The 23,281-nt window shown below is 44.2% G+C and overlaps 1 protein-coding gene across 3 annotated transcripts in view; it reads right to left on the bottom strand.

The window, feature by feature from the left end:
• Positions 1-23,281, bottom strand: part of KIF5A (kinesin family member 5A) — a 232,420-nt gene that overhangs the window by 103,067 nt on the left and 106,072 nt on the right. For all 3 annotated transcript variants that reach the window (XM_077483606.1, XM_077483607.1, XM_077483608.1), the window contains exon 8: positions 21,984-22,108. In XM_077483606.1, coding sequence (XP_077339732.1) covers positions 21,984-22,108 — 125 coding nt within the window. The remainder of the gene's footprint in view (positions 1-21,983; positions 22,109-23,281) is intronic.

Below are 23,281 nucleotides of genomic sequence, written 5' to 3'. Positions count from 1 at the left end.
CACATACGCCCATAGCATGTGTGAGCAATATATCATTTAGTGACAACTTTGTGTAAAAAAAAAAAAAAAATTTTTTTTTTGTCATTATTCAATCGCTTGAGGCAAAAAAATAAAATATTCAATGGGCTCAACATGCCTCTTATCAATTTCCTTAGGGGGTCTACTTTCCAAAATGGGGTCATTTGGGGGGGTTTTGTACTGCCCTGCCATTTTAGCACCTCAAGAAATGAGATAGGCAGTCGTAAACTAAAAGCTGCGTAAATTCCAGAAAACGTACCTTAGTTTGTAGATGTGACAACTTTTGCGCAAACCAATAAATATACAATTATTGACTTTTTTTTTACCAAAGACATGTGGCTGAATACATTTTGGCCTAAATGTATGACTAAAATTGAGTTTATTGGATTTTTCTAATAACAAAAAGTAGAAAATATCATTTTTTTTCAAAATTTGCGGTCTTTTTACGTTTATATCGCAAAAAATAAAAATCGCAGAGGCAATCAAATACCATCAAAAGAAAGCTCTATTTGTGGGAAGAAAAGGACGCAAATTTTGTTTGGGTACAACATTGCATGACCGCGCAATTACCAGTTAAAGCAGCGCAGTGCCAAAGTGTAAAAAGACCTCTGGTCATTTACCAGCAAAATGGTCCGGTCTGAAAGTGGTTAAATATGGTGCCTGGGGGGTGTCTGTAGTATGCCTGTGAAGTGCCACGTGTTTCCCGTGTTTAGAACAGTCCCTGCACAAAATGACATTAAACGGAAATAACACCATTTAAAACTGCTTGCGGTTTTAATCTTATATCTGGTTCCTGCAATATGGTTGAAAATCATTCAGAAAAATGGCATGGGTAGCCCTCCCTGCCCATTACCAGCCTATTTGGGTCTTGTACGCATATTAAGGGGAACCCCGTACCCATATTAAAAAAAGGAAATGCGTGTGGCCCCCAGGCCCTATATACTCAGAACAGCAGTATACAGGCGGTGCAAACAAGACAGGGACTGTGTAGGTTTGTTGTGTTAAGTTGAATTTGTTTGTAATTTTCAACTTGTACATTTTTAAAGTGTAGCTCCAGTCAAAAAAACTATTTTTAAGCTTTTTGGAAAACATAGGGAAGGGTTATCACCCCTGTATAATTTGTTTTGTCGTCCATCTTTTTTCATCTCACTTGCTGTTGTCTCCTTCCGTTTGCAAGTAGGAGATGTTTGTAAGTTGGATGTTTGAAAGTAGGGGCCTGCCCTATATGCTCTGCAGAAATGGCGGAACAAGGTGTTGGTTTTGCCACAACATTGTAAGCCCTCAAAGTTACTCTTGGTGGGCGCTGGAGCGCTCTGCTGTGAACGATTATATCAAGAATTGTAATTACATGCCATTGTTGAACAGTGGTAGAAAAATTGACCTTTGGTGGTTGTGGTGCTGGTGCCACAACACTATAAGTCCTCACAATTACTTTGGGTGGGCACAGGAGCGGGCCTTCCTGTGAAATATTATATCAAGAATTGTAATTACATGTCCCTGTTAAACAGGGGCAGAAAAATTGGGCCGCTGGCACTGGTGTTACGACACTGCAACCTCTCCCATATACTCTAGTTTTATTGCAGGAATTAGCCCTGCTGCAAAGCATTGCATCAAAAATTGTACTTAAACGCCCCTGTTAAACAGGGGCAGAAAAATTGGGCCTTAGGCACTGGTGCTGGTGCCACCACACTCCAACCTCTGCCATATACTCTAGTTTTATTGCAGGAATTAGCCCTGCTGCAAAGCATTGCATCAAAAATTGTACTTAAACGCCCCTGTTAAACAGGGGCAGAAAAATTGGGCCTTAGGCACTGGTGCTGATGCCACCACACTCCAACCTCTGCCATATACTCTAGTTTTATTGCAGGAATTAGCCCTGCTGCAAAGCATTGCATCAAAAATTGTAATTAAACGCCCCTGTTAAACAGGGGCAGAAAAATTGGGCCTTAGGCACTGGTGCTGGTGCCACCACACTCCAACCTCTGCCATATACTCTAGTTTTATTGCAGGAATTAGCCCTGCTGCAAAGCATTGCATCAAAAATTGTAATTAAACGCCCCTGTTAAACAGGGGCAGAAAAATTGGGCCTTAGGCACTGGTGCTGGTGCCACCACACTCCAACCTCTGCCATATACTCTAGTTTTATTGCAGGAATTAGCCCTGCTGCAAAGCATTGCATCAAAAATTGTAATTAAACGCCCCTGTTAAACAGGGGCAGAAAAATTGGGCTGCTGGCATCACCCAGAACCAAAAATGTTCTTCCAACATATCAGCGGAGGAGGAAGAGGATAGACAATCAACATAACAGGACAGTCACTCAGCATCAGCATAGGCAGTCTTGAAGGGATGTGGTATTTCAAAAAAAATTAGTCGGTTACATCAGCTTCAGGTGCTTGGTAGCTGTGGGTGATCCAAGACTGATTCATCTTGATGAAGGTCAGTCGATCAACTGATTCGGTGGACAGGCGCACCCTGTGATCGGTAACAAAGCCACCAGCAGCACTGAAGGTGCGTTCCGAAAGAACGCTGGATGCAGGACAGGCCAGTAGCTCAATTGCATACTGTGCAAGCTCTGGCCAGTGATCCATCCTCAAGACCCAGTAAGCCAGAGGATTTTCGGTGGGAAAGGTGTCCAAGTCTGACCTTGCCCCTAGGTATTCCTGCACCATGTAAATTAGACGCTGGCGATGGGTGCTGGAACCAATCATACCTTGGGGCTGCGGACTAAAAAATTGTCTGAAAGCATCAGTCAGACGGCCACCTTCTCCACCGCTCCTTCTGACTGATGCCTCAGCAACACGTTGTCCAGGACCAGGAGTTTGTGACCTCCCAGTCTCTGGGAACGCATTGCACAGAGCTTTCTGCAAGGCCTCCCGGAGATGTCTCATCCTCTGCTCCCTCTGCGATGGCAAGATAAGGTCGGCAACCTTACCCTTGTACCGTGGATCAAGGAGAGTGGCCAGCCAGTAATGGTCCCTCTCCTTGATCCGAAGAATACGAGGATCCTTCCGCAGGCTTTGCAGGATCAGGGAGGCCATGCAGCGTAGGTTAGCTGAGGCATTCGGTCCGGAGTCCTCTGGGTCACTAAGGACAACATGATCCGCAGCTACCTCCTCCCAGCCACGTACAAGTCCACCTGTTTCTTGGGACTGTAAATCATCCCTATAAGACTGCTGCTGCTGATGCTGATGCTGAGTGCCAGCCTCCACCTCCATGCTGACACAATCATTCTCCTCCTCCTCTTCCTCCTCCTCACCCTCTTCCTGTGTGATGGGTGGCACAGCAGGAACACTGTCTGGATAAAGGGGGCCTTGAGAGGCAAGGAAGTCCTCCTCTTCCTGCCTCTGTTCTGCCTCAAGTGCCCTGTCCATTATTCCACGCAGCGTATGCTCCTAAGAGGTGGACAAGAGGTACAGTGTCACTGATGCATGCACTGTCACTGCTCACCATCCTTGTGGCCTCCTCAAACGGTGACAGGACAGTGCATGCATCCCTGATCATGCCCCACTGGCGTGGTGAGAAAAAACCAAGCTCCCCTGACCCTGTCCTGGTGCCGTAGTCACACAGGTACTCATTGATGGCCCTCTGCTGCGTGTGCAGCCGCTGCAGCATGTTGAGTTCCATCTGGTGGGCATGTCACATATAAGGCGGTTCTTGGGCAGGTTCAACTCCTTTTGGAGCTCAGCCAGCCGAGCACAGGCATTAAATGATCGGCGGAAATGCACACAGACTTTCCTGGCCTGCTTCAGGACATCATGTAAGCCGGGGTACCTGCCCAAAAACCGCTGCACCACCAGGTTAAGGACGTGAGCTACACAGGGCACATGGGTCAGTTGTCCCTGTCGGAGGGCGGAGAGGAGGTTGGTGCCATTGTCGCAAACCACCATTCCTGGCTTAAGCTGGCGTGGCGTCAACCACCTCTCGGCCTGCCCCTGCAGAGCTGACAAAACATCCGCCCCAGTGTGGCTCCTGTCCCCCAAACAAACCAGCGCAAGCACGGCATGGCATCGTTTTGCCTGCGTACTTGCGTAGCCCCTGGAACGCCTACGGAGCACCGCTGGTTCTGAGGACGGAGCACTGGAAGAGGCCATGGAGGAAGAAGAAGAGGAGGGGGTGGAGGAGAGAGGTGTGTCACAACCAATAGTAGCATTTTGGAGGCGTGGTGGCGGAACAACCTCCAACACTACTGCACCTTGTCCTGCATCCTTCCCAGCAGCCAGAAGAGTGACCCAATGGGCCGTGAAAGACAGGTAACGTCCCTGTCCATGCCTGCTGGACCATGAGTCAGCAGTAATATGCACCTTACCACTGACCGCCCTGTCCAGCGAGGCAAGGACATTGCCTTCCACATGCCGGTAGAGAGCCGGAATCGCCTTCCGTGAGAAAAAGTGGCGTTTGGGGACCTGCCACTGAGGAACCGCACATTGTACAAACTCACAGAAGGGGGCCGAGTCTACCAACTGAAAAGGCAGCAGTTGAAGTGCTAGCAATTTAGCCAAGCTAGCATTCAACCGCTGGGCATGTGGATGGCTGGGAGTAAACTTCTTCCGCCGGTCCAGCAGCTGGGGCAGGGACATTTGCCTGCTATAATCGGATGTGGATGTACCACTAGCAGAGTTCCCGGAAGCACTTGGCTGTGACACACCTAATTCTACACCTTCATTCCTCTCAGAGCAGGTTTCAGAGAGGACTGAAGGTCTAGTGGGGTTGGAGATGCCAGCTGATGAGGAGCAAGGAGAGGTCCGCTTTGTTCTTTGGTGTGGGTCTTTGAGGTACGCTTGCCAACGAGCTGCATGGCAGGTCAACATATGTCTGATCAAGCATGTGGTGCCCAAGCGGCTGATGTTTTGGCCACGTGAGATACGCTTGAGACATATGTTGCAAATAGCAGCGGTGCGATCTGATGCACTCGTCTCAAAAAAGGCCCACACCAAAGAACTTTTAGAATAACGCGCAGAGGAAGCGCTCTGCGCAGGCGGAGCTCTGCGGTGTGATTCAGTCGGTGTGCTGCCCCTAAGCTGGCCCCCGGAGGGCATCCTGCCTCGTTGGACATGTGCCTCCTCCTCCTCCTCCTCCTCCTCCTCCTCCCTCCTTCCAGGCTCCCACGTGGAGTCAGTGCCCTCATCATCCCCTCCCTCTTCATCGCTGTAGCAAACCTGGCAGTATGCTGCAGCTTGTGGAACATGACTGCCAGATTGCTGTCCTTCTTGAGCATCCCCTCTCTCTGCGCTCACGCTACTGCCTTCCTCTAGCTGAGTGTCATCATCAGAGCCCACCAAACACTGGGCATCCTCCTGGAGCATGTACCCAACACTGTGCTCAAAGAGTTCAGGAGACTCCTCAGGAGGACGTGGTGGGTCTAGGGAAGGAGTCACTGATGATGACATTGAGAGGAGGGAAGACGATGTGTTGGCAGCTGCTTTGCTACTACCCTGAGACTGGGTGAGAGAGGATGAGGAGGATGAAGAGGGCTTGGTCATCCACTCTACCAAGTCGTTGGCATGTTGCGGTTCAACATGTCCAGCTGCAGAAAAGAAGGACAAGCATGTCCCATGGCCACGTGCTGATGACAATGCACCGCGTCCACGACCAGCACTGTTGTCTCTAGACACAGAGCCTGCTTGCCCTCTTTTATCGGCTCGCGCCTGTCTGCCTCTCCTTGCTGGCCTTCCAGACATGGTAATGGCCTGAAGGGAGTTGGGTAAAACAGTAGTTGGGTAGTTTATATTGTGCTGGAGGCACACAACACCCACTAACTCCTGCAGATGCCTTTTTTATAGAACAGCAGAGATAAAGGGGTATATACAGATGTATACTGTGCTGTGCTGGAAGCACACACAACTTCCAATAACTCCTGCAGATGGCAATTGGGCCCAAATAGAGAACAGCTATGTAGGTGGATTATAGCGGTATTTACTGGGTACAGAGCACGCAGACAGCACGCACTATCTCCTGACACTACTGACTGCAAGCTCTATTATTAAAGATGGACCACTAGCTATATAGGTGAGGTGAATATCACGGTGTATACTGCGGTCAGGGCACGCAGACAATAACCAGAAAACAGCAGAGTTAAAGGGGTATATACAGATGTATACTGTGCTGTGCTGGAAGCACACACAACTTCCAATAACTCCTGCAGATGACAATTGGGCCCAAATAGAGAACAGCTATGTAGGTGAATTATAGCGGTATTTACTGGGTACAGAGCACGCAGACAGCACGCACTATCTCCTAACACTACTGACTGCAAGCTCTATTATTAAAGCTAGATCACTAGCTATATAGGTGAGGTGAATATAGTGGTGTATACTGCGGTCAGGGCACAGACAATAACCACTACACAAGAGCAAGATAGGAAATCAGCCAAAAACGATTGGTGTGTAACTGTGTTGAAGGTACACAGAACACCCACTGCTTCAGATGCCAACACACTACACGAGGCCGCCTCAAAGGCGGCCTTATATAGTGTGGGGCGTGCACTACATAGCCTGAGCTATGATTGGCCACAGGCAGGATGCCTGTGGCCAATCATGGCTCTCCTCGCTGCTGGCGCTGCGATTGGCCAAGCATGCGGGTTCACAGTGCATGCTTGGCCAATCACGAGCCAGCAATGCACTGCGCCACCGCAGTGCATTGTGGTCCGCGCGCGCCACACGAATTTTGACGCGAACGGACCAAGAGTTCGGATTTCGCCGAACGCTCGAACAGCCAATGTTCGAGTCGAACGTACGTTCGACTCGAACACGAAGCTCATCCCTAGTCAGCAACATCAACTGTCAAAAGTTCTATACTGGCCACTTCTTTTTAATTAAAGTGTTTGTTAACTCAAAAAAAAAAAAAAAAACAATTCAGATTCTGGTCCCTTAAAGCAGATTACACAGCACAGCGCTTGCGCTGTGTAATCTGGCCCCTCTAAACTGTAAAAATGCTTTATGCCCTCTCTATACTGACCACAGGAACCAGGGCTACTCAGCCCTTATCACAGTGATCAAAGTGCATCCCTCCATCAGACATAGCTGTCCTCTCTGCTCTCCTCTCTCCCCCCTCACCCCCTCCTTCCTGCATGTCAGCGTCCTCTCTGTGTCTCTGTCTCCACCCGCCCTCCCCCCTGCCACTACTATTAAATATAAAAATCCTAAAATTGTCACTGCCAGCCCCTCTATTAGAGGCTGGCATACCACACTACCCAAGTCCTTTGTAAAAACGAGTGCTCTAAATACCTCCTTAGAGCTGTCCTCAGGCCAGTCACGTGACTTGCGGCAGCTTTACAGCTCCGAGACAATGCTTCTGCAGGAGGTCACGTGATCTCCCTGGCTGATGTCAGAGGGAGATCAATGCCCCTCCCGTAGAAGCAATATCTTGGAGCTGTAAAGCTTGCGCGAGTCACGTGACCGGCCTGAGGACAGCTCTAAAGAGGTATTTAGAGCGATCATTTAACAAAGGACTTGGATAGTGTGGTATACCAGCCTCTAATAGAGGGGCTGGCAGTGAATAATATTTTATAGTTAACAAACATTTTAATATGAGACATGAAAAAAGACAGAGCAATATTTGCCACTAGCATAGCCATATGAGGAAAGTATTTGGAGAGTGGCTTAATTTAGTTAATGTAAGTTCTTTTCTGTACCACTGAAGCAAAACAAAACAATCATTTGGCAGCAATCTATTTCAGAAATGTGTCCATTGTTCATTTCCCTTTTTGCAGAATTCTGCAGTCTGAGACAATACAGACAGTCTGTGAAATGAGTGCAAAGCAGAAATCAATATGTCTTGTTCAGCCTGAGCTCACATCGATTTCACAGTATTCCATATAATTATATTTCATAGCTTCTATCCTGATGATTGTGCATAATTATCAGTAATGTATTTCTTTATGCAGCATCTATTATATGTACCATGACTCCTCAGTACTGAATGCTCCCTGTGAAATGAACTATCAACAAAATCAGAAATGTAGGAAAGAAAAAAAGAAAATAGCAAGTTTTAGCACCTCATTTTGTAGAGCTTTAAGGAAGAAGTCAATAAATGCCGTTAACCATAGAAAAACTTACAAATCAGCTTCCAGTTTTTTTTGTGCAAGCTTAATTGATTAACCTAAAGTTAGAAGATGATTGGCTACCATGCACAGTGGCACCAGATTTTGCACTTTCCAGATTAAGTAAATCTCCCCCATTGTGTGTTCCTCTTCTCCTCAACAATATCAGCACATTACACCAGGCATACCAAAGAAAATTCCTGCAAGCAAGCTGGCCATGAGTAATAATACCAGCTAATGTGGCCTTTAGCATGCCCAAATGGTTCAGGAGGGAGACCTAAAAAAAAGATGAGGCTAAAGGGGGGTGGAGTGGTGGAAGTGGGCAAGTAGGAAGGCAAGTCTTGATATTACATTCTGTCCATTTTTAACACTATTAGGCAAGCTACTTTCAAAAAAGGGCATAAGAAGCTGGGCACTACAATGAGGGACATTTAACAAAGCAAAAATATTATGGTCCCATTTAGGACTATTATTTTGTGTTTGTCAACAAAATGTAGGCACTGTTTAGCAGTGTTTTGGGTTTGTTTTGTCTTCATCCCTCCGGTCTTTTACTGATGTTGACACAACATTCTCTCCCGCTGTAATGCCGTGTGTGTGGTGCACAATGACTTATATAGGCATGAGGCATGGTCACCAGGTGATGTCATCTGGTGACCCCGTCTCTTATGATGTCACTGCCCGGGGTATGATGGGGCGGTGATGTCGTGTCAACATCGGAAAAAGACTGCAGGGAAGAAAACGACGGAGAAGACCGGGCCAACGCTAGCAAAAGAGTGGGTAAAAGAGCAGAAGATAGAGGAGGAGCCCGGCAGAAGACACCAGAGAGCCGAAGAAGAACCGGAGACCAGGAGAAGAGGCCGGAGAGCGGGAGAAGAGGACAGAGAGAGCTGAGAAGTCAGAAGAGACCCCTGGAGCTGCCTAATAAATTACTTTAAAAACCGGACTAGTGTGTTTTTTTTTTATTGACACTTTTTTCCCCCAGGTGAATGGGTAGGGGTACGATGTCCTCCATACTCATTTACATAGGGCGGGCAGACCCCGACAACCAAAGCCCAGGGTTGTCGGGAAGAGGCCCTTGTCCTCATCAACATGGGGACAAGGATGCTTTTGGGTGGGGGGGGCCATGTTGAGGGAATGCGGCCTGGTATGGTTCAGGGGGGACGCTCGCTTGTCCCCACCCCCTTTCCTGACCGGCCGGGCTGCGTACTTGGATAAGGGTCTGGTATGGATTTTGAGGGGACCCCCACGCTGTTTTTTCAGTGTAGGGGGTTCCCCTTAAAATCCATGTCAGACCGAAGGGCCTGTATGCTCTTGCAGGGGGAACCCATGCCAGTTTTTTATTTAAAATTTGGCGTGGAGTTCCCCCTCAAGATCATCAGAGCAGAAGTCGCGTGCCAAAGTCGGAACAGGCAAGACGGTGATCTGACTTTGATCTGACTTCATTGATATTCAATCAATGATATTCAATGAAGTAGGATCAAAGTCGGACCAAAGTAGTGCAGGGAGCATTTTCAAAGTTGGACCGACTTGCGTCGGACCAGTTAAGACGGCTCCCAAAGGGAAACATTGATTTTTGACACGTCATGCGACATGAGCTTCCAATGTCGGAGCGTTTGTCACACCAGTGTAAATCCGGTCTAAATGTACAGCAATTAACAAACACACGGATAGATACCAGGAAAAACCTTCAGCTGGCAATGGCATGCCGTCACTCAGGATAAGGTGCAGATGGGAATCACAACACTACAGAATAAAAACCTGTTTATCAAGTGGATCTCACTTGAGAAGGGCGTTTTTACTCTGAAACATTGTGATTCCCACCTGCACCTGATCCGGAGTGACAGCATGCCAGCTGAATTTTTTTTTTGCTATTGATGTATTGACTCCTTCCCGCTGAGTGTTAGCACATATGTGGCCTCGGCTTTACGGGGTTATACTGGGATGATGCATGCAGATGCATGCATCATCCTGGTACCATTTTTTAGAGTGGGTGGTTGGCTCTTCAGGGATAACAACCAATACGGCTAAAAGCCACTTGGCTGTTATACCGGAGGAGCGAGAGTGGATATCTCTTCCATGGCCTCCTGTCCCACCAGGAGACCCGAGACAGGATCCAGCACTTTTCGCCGGAAATGGCTTTGTTCCAGTCTTCTTTCTGTAAACACGGAAACGACGTCACGTTACTTCCGGTTTACTCAGCTGCCAATGGCGCATGTGTTTAAAAAAAAATGACAGTATTCAGAATCCCCATTTTTGGCGATCTGAATACTTTGAAGTGCAAAGGGGGGTAACAATGTAAAAAAGTAATAATGTAAAAAAAAAAAAAAATATATATATATATTTTTTAAAATGGTGTTCAAATCAAACATGTGAGGTATCGCTGCAATCGTCAGAGAGCAATAATTATTGCACTAGACCTCCTCTCTAATGCCGCGTACACACGATCGAATTGTATGACGTACTTAGTCCGTCATACAATCCGGCAGACAATCCGGCGGACTTTCTACCGAACGGACTTGGCCACACACGGATACACAAACAGTCCGACGAAAGCTTGCGCGATGACGTACAGCACGTACGACGGGACTAGAAATAGGAAGTCCAAGACACAGCAAAGCACCCTTTGGGCTCCTTCTGCTGACTTTGGTTAGAGACGATTCCCGCTTTTCAGACTTCAGCTTAATTCGTCCGTTATTTTTTTTATTTATTTATTCTCGAATTGGAATATTAATCATAAGATGAGGATGAATAAAGACATTTGTGATAACTCTGTGTGAATATAAGCAGCAAAGCAACTTCACTTTTCTCGCATTATGAAGAAGAAAAGAATGTGCTATATTAAAAGATCACAAAATTAGCAGCATGACGAATATGCTAGCTTCAATACGAACACTAGTTTTACAAGACAGAACGCTTCCGCCCTGTAAATCCTTTCTGGGCATGCGCCATTCTTAGTCCGTCGAACTAGCATACTGACGAACGTATTGTCCGCTGAAACCAAAGTACGACGGGAAGATTGGTGTGCAAACCGACCTTCTTAGTACTCCGGACTTCACGCTGAAAAAGTCCGCTGAAGCCCACACATGAGCGGATTGTCCATTGAAATGCGTTTCAACGGACTAAGTACGTCATACAATTCGATCGTGTGTACGCGGCATAACTCTAACCGTTATGTTTTTTTAAAGCGCCGCCTATGGAAATTTTTAGGTACCGTAGTTTGTCGCCATTCCACGAGTGTGCACAATTTCAAAGCATGAACTTTTGGGTATCTGTTTACTTGGCGTAACATCATCTTTCACATTATACAAAAAAATTGGGCTAACTTTACTGTTTTTTTAATTCATGAAAGTGTATTTTTTTCTATAAAAAATTGCATTTGAAAGACCGCTACGCAAATACAGTGTGACATAAAATATTGCAACAATTGCCATTTTATTCTCTAGATTCTCTGCTAAAAATATATATAATGTTTGGGGGTTCTAAGTAATTCAGTAATTCATTTTTCTAGAAAAAAATACAAATTTTAACTTGCAAGCAACAAATGTCAGAAATAGGCTTATGCCCTGTACACACGGTCGGACATTCCGACAACAAATTTTTGGCCGAAACTTGTGTTGCATACACACTTTCGCACAAAGTTGTTGCAAAATCTGATCGCGCTGAACGAGGTAACGTCAAACACGTACGTCGGGACTATAAATGGGCCTGTAGCGAATAACTTTAGTCTCTTAGTTTATTCTGAGCATGAGTGGAACTTTGTCCGTCGGAATTGTCTACATACGGTCGGAATTTATGCGATCAGATTTTGTTGTCGGAAAATTTTAGATCCTGCTCTCAAACTTTGTGCGTCACAAAATCCGACGGAAAAAGTCAGATGGAGCCCACACATGGTCGGATTTTTCGGAAAATCCAACCATGTGTATGAGGTGTAAGGATTAAGGGGTGTCAAAACAAAATGGTTGACAATATGTCTTTCTAAATACTTGTCTTTCTCTATCCTTCTCTGTAAAATAAGGACTCGTCATCTATTGTCACGTACGCATAAGGAGAGGCCGCATCAGCCCTAAAAAGCAGTCTACGCCCAGAAGATTGTCTTATCAGCTGATAACACCCGGAGAATTGTCTTTCCTTTGCAAAAATGTTGTTTTTTTACATTTGCTGATGTTTGCTCTTTTCTGTCTATAAAAGAGAAGTAATAAAGAGCTCAGAGCCAGAGTCAGAGAAAGTCAGAGTTACGACGGACTTCTGAGCAGAAATACTGAATACCTCCGTGTCTCTTTGCTTAGATAAGAACTCTAACTAACAATTGGGAAACGGTAACATAACCTGACAAATAGGTGACTTGTTGAGGTCACACCTAACATTTCTGGCGCCGCGAATAGGGACCCGCAGAAAGAAACTACAAGAGGCGAACGAACATAAGGACGGAACGAAATGGTCGGGCACATCAAGAACCACAGACAAATCCTGCGCAGGTAAGAAAAGCTTTATTTTCTTATAAACTCTGTGCTTCTTAGATTTGTGCCCACCTGATCTGTCTGAATTGTTCTTCAGGTAAACACCAACCTCTGTAGTAAGCGGGTCTTGAACTTAATATTTTGGCTTATGTTACCGTTGTTTCTTGTCTGTCTACTTGTCATCTGTCTGTTGTGACTGAGATAAGCCCTGTTTGTATGGTGTGAATTGAAACATATATCATCCCAATGGGTAACGGAATGCGCCCTTAACTCGTAAGAGTACTTTGGGGGTCCGACACTTTGATATACGCTTTTTGATTCATGAGCCTAAAAACGGGTTGAAAGTATAAGTCCTGACTGCCTCGATAAAGCAGGAATAAGAAACGAATGCTGAGAGATTCCATGGTAATGGGAAGGGAATAAAGGTCTCCACAAAGTCCCGGAGACCTAGTCATATGTGTTTGGCCACCAAAAGGGAATGCTTGTATATGTTGTAGCCGTCAGTCTGGTCATAATATTTGTCAGTTGGCTAGCATATAAAGTAATTCGATCTCATCCAGGAGAGGTTTTTAGTATTTTGGCACCCTAGGAGGAGAAGGCAACGAGACACTTAGTAAGTGATCCAAACGCCACCTAGGCAGGACTGTCAAAATGGGCCAGACACATGGTAAACCCCAGGAGGAATCTCAGAAATGTTATGCTGTTAAAGACATAATTACAATGTTGTATGGGAAGGATAAGGCACAGGGCACGAATAGGATTCTCAAGAAATTGGGGATGGATGGAGAAAATGGATTAAGTGTAGAAGGTTGGGAAGAAATAAAGAAAGACAGACAGGGAGAGGTCCTGCAGAACAGATGGGTATCACAAATACAATGTTTAATTAAGGTTTCCAACAGGGCTGAAGAGGAGGGATGGGAGTATTGTCAGGAAAAAGGTGGATGGGATTTGAAGGTCCGACACAAAAGTCTTCCTTCTGCTCCCGGCGATAGGGTAAATACGGGAGATACTCCACCTCCTTATAACACCACCACACCAGGTAATGAAAGACCAAAACTTTATCCTTCCTTAAGAGGAAGAGGATGGGTATGCCGAGTATGCGGTACCCAGAACCCAGACTGGGCACAGGAATGTGTGCATTGCGGCGCTCAAAGACCAGAGCCCGTAGCTCCAGTCCATAGTCGGACTAGGGTAATACAAGTAAATAATCCAAATGCGGGTCAAGCAGGACAGCCACCTACAGTGACCCGACAAGTCGTTCTGAGGACATGGACACCTTGGTCGGCTGACACTCTTATGGCATTAATACAGAATGCTCCTGATCCCGTAGCAAAACCTGCCGCATTCTGTAGATTCGTGACACAATTACTAGACACACATGAAGCAACTTGGCAAGATGGGGAAGATTTGTGTAGACATAAAATGACACTAACGATGTTTAATCAATTTATGAATGAAATTGCTCCACATAGACCACAAGGGGATCCTACCACAGATCCACCAGGAATACACCCTCGTCATATAGACTCTAGACCCCTGTTTATTGCTCAGTTACGAGAATTTTGCCAAGGGAAACAGCAGGAAAGGGGTTCGACAGCGCCCATAAAACAGGCCCCAGGTCAGACTGTTACAGAATTTTACCTCAACATGGAAAGCATGATGGCTGACGAAGGTCTAGATTTAGCCTTACCCGTCACCATTAGGGCTTTCAATCGACAGTTTATGGAAGGACTAGTACCCCAAGTAGGTGACAAACTGAAGGCATGTACTCCCGAATGGAGAGCCATACGGGACAGAGGAACATTGTTGCAGAAAGCACAAGGCATAGAGGCTGATTTAGCAGAAACTAAACCCAGAAGGACACCGGGAGTTAACACTGTTGCCCGGGTCAATGAAGGAGGGAATTCCTCCCGTAAACCTCTTACCTGTTATTACTGCAACAAGGTGGGACATATAAAAAGAGACTGTAGGAAAAGGATAAAAGACGAACAGGAAGGAAACACAGACAGAGACACGAGGGACTACAGACAGAGGCGTACCAATGATAGGGACGATCCGACCGCATGACTTGCCCCAGTCCTAGCTGAATCAGAGAACAAAATGCTCCACATGTTGATGAAGGTGGAAGGTAAACATATTCCTTGTTTGGTTGACACAGGAGCGTCACGCAGTCTGTTGTCTGATTCAGTAGTCCCTCCACACATGACGTCCCGTGACACCATACCCATAAGTGGTTATGACGGTCTTTTGTCCGATGCCCCACTGACTAAACCTTAAAAAGTAAAAATAGGGGGAATGGCAACCGCCTGACACTTGTGTATTGTTGCAATATGTAGATGACCTATTGTTATGTTGTCCGGATAACAATACTTGTTTAAAAGCCACTCTCTCATTGTTACAATTCCTGGCTGAAAAAGGGTGCAAGGTGAATAGAACTAAGTTACAGGTATGTCAGAAAAAGGTTGTCTTTTTGGGCCACTGTATATCCCAGGGTACTCGACACCTCACTGAAGACCGAGTCCAGGCCATAAGACAAATGAATATCCCACGCAACTTTAAGCAACTTCGTATGTTTCTGGGAATGGTGTCATATTGTAGACAATGGATACCACATGGAAAAAATTATGCCGCGCTAGGAAAAAACATGAAAACAAATAAACTATATGTGAAACAGGCAGCAGTAATAGATGTGATATAACACCAAAACAGATATGCAAAAATGGAAAACTGCGCCAACCCTATACTAAAATAAATAACAAAAAATAGTGACAAAATATAAGTAGTTATCATTAAATAATTATAACGACAAAAATACACCTTAAGTGCAAAAAACACAGTATTACATAAAATAAAATAAAAATATCATAAACAAAAGTCCAATCATGGAAAGTTCATAAGTGAGTCCGGATAAACGTTTGTGACACCACAGTGATTCAACACAATCCAAAAAGCGCATAAAGTGCCCGTCACCGTATATTCAATGCGCTTACCAGAAAATAAACAAATTAGGGCGTTTGTATATATTCGATGGGTCCCATCAAAAGATATCCTCCTTTTTAGTAGGTCAGCTCTCCATCTCCTAATAGTGCCTTCTAGATACCAATCTATTTCGTGGTCCCAATAAGGAGCTCTTTTTTTTTTTTTATAAGTGATCACATTCCCTCTGTTCTCAGCTGCATAAGAGTTGGGGGGTGGAGAAGCAGAAACAAAAAATCAAGGATCCCTCTAGGTACTTCCCCCTTCTTTTTTTCCTGTACCTGAATCACGGATATCCGTGATTCAGGTACAGGAAAAAAAGAAGGGGGAAGTACCTAGAGGGATCCTTGATTTTTTGTTTCTGCTTCTCCACCCCCCAACTCTTATGCAGCTGAGAACAGAGGGAATGTGATCACTTATAAAAAAAAAAAAAGAGCTCCTTATTGGGACCACGAAATAGATTGGTATCTAGAAGGCACTATTAGGAGATGGAGAGCTGACCTACTAAAAAGGAGGATATCTTTTGATGGGACCCATCGAATATATACAAACGCCCTAATTTGTTTATTTTCTGGTAAGCGCATTGAATATACGGTGACGGGCACTTTATGCGCTTTTTGGATTGTGTTGAATCACTGTGGTGTCACAAACGTTTATCCGGACTCACTTATGAACTTTCCATGATTGGACTTTTGTTTATGATATTTTTATTTTATTTTATGTAATACTGTGTTTTTTGCACTTAAGGTGTATTTTTGTCGTTATAATTATTTAATGATAACTACTTATATTTTGTCACTATTTTTTGTTATTTATTTTAGTATAGGGTTGGCGCAGTTTTCCATTTTTGCATAATGGATACCACATGCCAGTTCTCTGATGCAGCCATTATATGATTGCTTGAAAATAGTACCCTATGTACTCACAGAAGCAGGTCATGAATCTTTTAGCACCTTAAAAAGGTTACTAATTTCGGCACCTGCGATCGGGATCCCTGATTATACCAAAACATTTCATTTGTACATTGCTGAAATCACGGGACACGCAACAGGGGTGTTGACACAACAACACATCAAACAAAGGCCGGTAGCATACTTCTCGGCGGCTCTCGATCCTGTCTCTAGAGGATCACCGTCCTGTGTACGAGCAGTTGCAGCAGTGTCAATTATCATTGACAAATCCTCAGAAATTGTCTTAGACAATCCTGTAGTGGTACATACCACACATGACATACACGCCATCTTGTCACAGGTCCAGCCAAAACACATATCAATGGCAAGGCAGCTGCGTCTACAATGCACTTTGCTCCTACCCCCCAATGTTACCTTTCAGTGATGCACTTCTTTTAACTTAGCACAGCTTTTACCATTACAGACAGATTTGACAGGGGGGAGTAATGATGATAATGGTGTAGATACAGCACAAGATACTCAGGATTCTGACACACTTTCGTTTCAGGACATAACATCTGATGAACACGATTGTTTTCAACTTATGGAACAAGAAACCACGGGGTTCCCACATGTCACAGACATACCCATTACAAATGCAGAACACACACTGTACATAGATGGTAGTAGATTTGCCGATGACAAAGGTAAATATCACACAGGTTATGCTGTGGTAACGGACACACAGGTAATTGAGGCAAAGTCACTACCAGCACACATGTCGGCACAAGAAGCGGAACTAACCGCTCTAGAGAAAGCCCTAGAACACTTGGAGGGACAAGAAGGGAACATTTACACTGATTCCGCATACGCCTACGGTGTGGCACATGATTATGGCCACATATGGAAAGCTAGAGGTTACCTTACAGCAGCAGGCACACCTGTTAAACATGGTGAAGGAATCAAAAGAGTCCTGAACAATCTTCAAAAGGTTATAAGAGTAGCCATCATGAAGATAGCGGCACACACGAGCGCAAAAACAACTGAGGCAAAAGGAAACGCATTTGCAGATTTAACTGCAAAGAAGGCAGCTCTAGGGGAAGTAAGCCCTGAGACCTTAGCCACGGTACAGGTGAGTATGCCCGAAACCACATGGCAGCAGCTAATCGAACTACAGGAACAAGCAGGGGCTATTGAGAAGGACCGTTGGGTTAAGGAGGGAGCTGCACCAGGCCTTGACAATGTATGGAGAGAAGGAGACAAAATATGTCTACCCGCTTCTCTATACCCCGCAATGGCAGTGGCTGTCCACTTACCCACTCATGTCAGCTCCAATTCTATGTATAGGATTGTAAGCCAAGGATGGCTAGCCCCTGGATTCAGTAGTACTGCAAGGAACTACTGTGCTGCATGCCAAATCTGTCTGATTAATAACCCAGGACAGAGAGTGAAAACCCCACGTAAACATCAGGTCCGGGCCCAATATCCCTTTCAGAGACTGCAGATTGACTACATACAAATGCCTAAGAGCGGCCCCTTTGAATTTGTTCTCGTGTGCATCTGCCTATTTTCAGGCTGGCCGAAAGTTATCCTGTGAAATCAGCTACGGCAAAAGCCACCGCCAAGAAACTGATTACTGAGCTGATACCTAGGTTTGGTCTCCCAGAAACAATAGAATCAGATAGGGGGACACATTTCACGGGAGAAATAATGCAAAATGTGATGGCAATGTTAGGGGTTCAACAAAGTTTTCATACTCCTTACCACCCACAGAGTTCAGGATCAGTAGAAAGAGTAAATGGTACAATCAAGCTGAAAATACAAAAAGCTATGCAGGAGTTGAACAAACCATGGCCTGAGTGCCTACCCTTAGCTTTGTTCTCTATTAGGTACACCCCAACAGGAAAAACAGGGTTATCCCCATATGAAATACTGTTTGGAAGTGCACCTAGATTAGGTTTATATTTTCCTCAAAGTATGCAATTACAATGTGATAGTTTAACTACGTATGTAATACAGTTGCAACAGCGTCTGACTAAAATCCACAAGAGTGTGTATTCTTCTCTTCCAGACCCTAATTCTGTCACAGGTACTCACGATCTACAACCAGGAGACTATGTGTATGTAAAGAAACATACCAGAAAGACACTGGAACCAAGGTTTGAAGGTCCTTTCCAGGTGCTATTGATTACAGCAACCTCAGTGAAATTGGAAGGGAAACCTACCTGGATCCACGCTTCTCATTGTAAAAAGGAGCCAGTTGGCAAATGACAACATGTATCTTTTTATTGTTTCAGTAATCCTGGCTAATAGTTTGGTTACCTCACAGAATAAAATATACAAGGATGAAGGATTTTCTAAAAAAATGTTATTACTGAAGTTTAAATATGCTTATGCCCAGAAGTCAGGATATGAGAAATGTTGGATTTGTAGCAAATTACACCCCAGCACAGCAAGTATACCACTGATGGCAGTTCCTATAAACTATACTGACCTTGCTAACAGTAGCATTAACATAATTAGAACAAATACCAATGAGACAGTAATGTTTAAGTCAAATGGTCTCGCCTTTTTCCCTGATTGGTGTTTCAACTTAGGGAACACAACGGGAGGAAATGGAGAATGCCAAGACAGCAAGTTTAATTTGTCCATTGTCGTATTAAATGGAAGCTTCTATCCCAGTAATTCCAGCACACACCAGACATTATCTGACTTCCTCACTAACATTGTGGATAATAATGTTAGGTGGTTAGTATCCAACTTATCCCTCTATGGATACACCTCTCGTTATAGAAATGATATCAGTTCAAGATCAGTAGCTCTAGGAAACAATATATACATCTGTTGTGAGGATAAATGTTATACTTGGATACCTAGAAGAGCTCAGGGATGGTGCTACCTCGCAAGTTTAGTACCAGTAATGGGAGTAGTAGGTGATGAACGAGGTGATCACCTATTAGAAGCTAGCATGCACCCTAGATATCCCCTCAGGTATCGTAGTAAAAGAGAAATATTCCTGAAGAAGGACATGGCATGGGCTTGGTTCCCGTCCTGGACAGGATGGGGTATAGACTTAATGAAAAGACTAAATAACTATACAGGAATTATTAATGATGTTTTGGAGAAAAACTCTGATGACATTACTAAGTTAAATCTGGAGACCAGAGCCATCAGACAACAATTAGAATTACATGAATTAGCAATTGAAAGTATGAGTGCAGCACTGACAGGACTCTGTGAAACTACTGAGGACTATGAGTGCTGTACTTGGATACATAACACCAGCATTGAGGTACCTGACTATTATGACATCATTGCACAACACTGTACGGAAGTAAAGAATTTACAAGAGAAGGCCCGAAATATTGGTCGCGACTGGGATCCGTTTGGTGGAACTTTTAGTTTCTCAGGGTTATTCTCTTGGGTTAAGAAGGCAGCAATGACGATTATAGTGGTGCTCTTATTCGTATTTTTCTTTTATGTATGCTTTAAACTGCTCATGTGCTTTTGCAAGAAAGCCAAGGTAAATGATGCGGAAAAGATGGAACTTTTGTGAAGATAGGTAGATTTAGTTTCTTGACATCACCCATCTGTCAGAAAAGCCACTCTTCCTGAATTTTAGATGTTGGTACTGTCCAGGGGGATGGGTGTATACCCCTCTGACAACTCGCGGTCAGGGAGAGTACTCTGGATATAGGCCGACTAGAACTTGTTCAGGTGGACCCAGGGCAAGAGGGAGGGGTGATGTCAAAGGGGGAAATGTAAGGATTAAGGGGTGTCAAAACAAAATGGTTGACAATATGTCTTTCTAAATACTTGTCTTTCTCTATCCTTCTCTGTAAAATAAGGACTCGTCATCTATTGTCACGTACGCATAAGGAGAGGCCGCATCAGCCCTAAAAAGCAGTCTACGCCCAGAAGATTGTCTTATCAGCTGATAACACCCGGAGAATTGTCTTTCCTTTGCAAAAATGTTGTTTTTTTACATTTGCTGATGTTTGCTCTTTTCTGTCTATAAAAGAGAAGTAATAAAGAGCTCAGAGCCAGAGTCAGAGAAAGTCAGAGTTACGACGGACTTCTGAGCAGAAATACTGAATACCTCCGTGTCTCTTTGCTTAGATAAGAACTCTAACTAACAATTGGGAAACGGTAACATAACCTGACAAATAGGTGACTTGTTGAGGTCACACCTAACAGAGGCATTAGTCATAAAAGGGTTAAGCTTGGTACACACTAGTAGTGTTTCTTCACTCAACGCAGCAGGGCTGAATGAAAAAAAGACTGACAGCTCAAGAGGAGCTGCTGTACTAACTTTCCAATGTTTGTACATCAATCTCCCCTCCTATGCTATTGTTTTCTGACAGGGGGACAACCCCCCTGCCAGAACACTCTGGTCAGCCCTCTCAGCCTCAACTGAAAACGATGGTTGGCAGCCAATTGGCAGACTTCTTTTCGGTTATGCCCCATCGACTACAGTACACACAGGCTGAATGTCAGCCAGTTCAATGCCGCCCAACATTCAGCCCGTGTGTACTAGGCTTAAGCCTGGATCTCCTCCCCATAGTAATGAAAATGTATATGATGCTTGTAGCTGAGAGAGTGCCTTTGTCTAGATATAAGAACTGTGGGGAGATCTTGTGCATGTACTACAGTTTACAGTTATGTCTTTATACGATGCTTCCTTTCATAAATATATGAAACTTGGAAAGCTATCTGTTTGGAGTGTATACACCAGGTTGGTATACTTTAAAGGGACTATGCATTTTGTTTTAAATTTCTCAATAAATTACACAGAAACACAAAAAGGGAGGGGGGAGTGTATCACTAATCATAACTACCGTACTTTAATCCTTCAGTCATGTAATACATTATGGTTTTCCAATTGAAAGTCAGTGCTAGTCTACTTTGAAGAAAGGTGTTACAAACCAAGAGCAATTAAACTAAGCATTTAATTTAAAAATGCATAAGCATAGGCTATGTTCAGTGTAAACCACATGTGCAAAATATGTAGATCCAGAAACATAGACAGTAAAAGACATATGTGAACCTTAACTTTTTCGGTAAGGTCTTATTTCTTCTTATGCTTAGTTTGAATTGCCCGGGTTGGTGTATACTTATGTTACATCAGCATTTCCTTCCATAGAAGTCTATTTTCCACTGGAAAGTGGTATGGTTTCCCGTGCCATTCAAACCTAAGTCCCACAAAGCTTTACCACATCTTCCAGTCACCGATAAATCGTGACTACAGAAACCATGATAGGAGCTCTCCAGCACCCCAAGAACGTCAAGAAGAAAATTTGCTTGCAATAGGTGTGAATCCTCTAGTGTGTTCCTTTTCATGACATTACATTTTGACTTTATATACTATATCTTTGTGCCTTCAAAGAGTATTGATATTTAGAGTAGCCTGCAGAAATCCATCAATATCTCAGTTTATAACAGAATAAGATCAAAAGAGGCTAAAAGTGGGTAGCTTTTAACCTTTTTTATTCAAATTACTAATTCTTTGACGACTGCCATTGCAACACTTTGTTCTTTATTTGAACATTGCTGGAAATATTCAGCCAGTGCAATCATTGATGAAACAAGGCTCAGTATACATACCTTTTCACTACCAGCCAAGTCAACCAGATATAACTTTCCACTTAGTTTCTGCTCAGTCTCCACATTCTCCTGTTTGATATTGATAAGGAAGATGCTGTGACTTCGGGAGCTGTGTTCATTCATGTCTGGAAAAAACAACAGCGCGTTGAGAGTAATGGACGGAGGCATAGAAAGAAATGGATAAGCAATGATAAGCGCCAGTGAATGGCAAACAGAATAAGTTGAAACAATTGAATAAAACATCACACAACCAAACTTGTTTATCATTTGTCTACAGCAGAGGTCTCCAGACTTTCTAAACAAGGTGCCATATTACTGTCTTTTGGACTTTATGGGGCCAGACTGTGACCAGTGGGAGCAGAAAATCTCCTGGTGCCAGTGGGATTAAACAATGCCACATCTTTAGTGGGTTGAATAGTGCCCCATTGTTGGTATTACCGGGAGGAATAGTGCCCCATTGTGGTGTCAGTGGGAGGACTAGTGCCCCATTGTTGGTGTCAGTGGGAGAAACAGTGCACCATCATTGTAGTCAGTGGGAGAGATAGTACCCCATCATTGGTGTCAGTGGGTGGAAAGGGTGCTCATCATTGGTATCAGTGGAAGCAATAGTTCTCCATTGTTGGTGTCAGTGGAAACAATTAAGCTCCTATTGCTGGTGTCAATAAGAGGAATTGTGCTCCAAGGGCCAGATAAAGACAAGCAAAGGGCCGCATCCGGCCTTCGGGTCGCAGTATGGAGACCACTGTTCTTGAGCAAGAAGTGTTCATTACTGCCATCAGTTAGACTCAGACCTTCACTGGACAATGAGGGCTGAAATAAGAAAAGGTTAGAACCTCTGTCAGTTTTTTGTTGCTATCTGTAATGTAATAAGTACAGAAATGAGACTTGCTAATAATTGTAAACTTAATTCAGTGAGAAATCTGCTAGAAATGGGCAAGCAAAATGTTCATGCAGGAACACAATTGAAGTGTACGCTACAACTGTGTTCCTCCATGAACGTTTTGCTTGCCCATTTCTTGCAAAGTTCTCACTGAATTAAGTTTTCAATTACAACGTATTAGCAAGTCCAGTTTCTGTACTCATTACATGATGACCAATGCTTAAGCGTATCAAAACCAAAAAACAAAAATGTAAGGTATTGCAGCTTACTTACTGGTCCGTAGGTATGGTTGCTGCATTCATTTATTTTTTAGGCTTTTTTTACCCGGTAATCCAATGAATAACACAATGGTGTTGATTTACTAAAACTGGAGAGTGAAAAATCTGCTTCAGATCTTCATAGAAACCAACCGGTTTCC

This window comes from Lithobates pipiens, unplaced genomic scaffold (genome assembly GCF_037356315.1).
Source record: "Lithobates pipiens isolate NorthernLeopardFrog02 unplaced genomic scaffold, aLitPip1_a1.2 Scaffold_16, whole genome shotgun sequence".
NCBI lineage: Eukaryota > Metazoa > Chordata > Amphibia > Anura > Ranidae > Lithobates > Lithobates pipiens.
The sequence above is the reverse complement of the archived record's forward strand: the minus strand, read 5'-3'. Positions and strand labels throughout refer to the sequence as shown.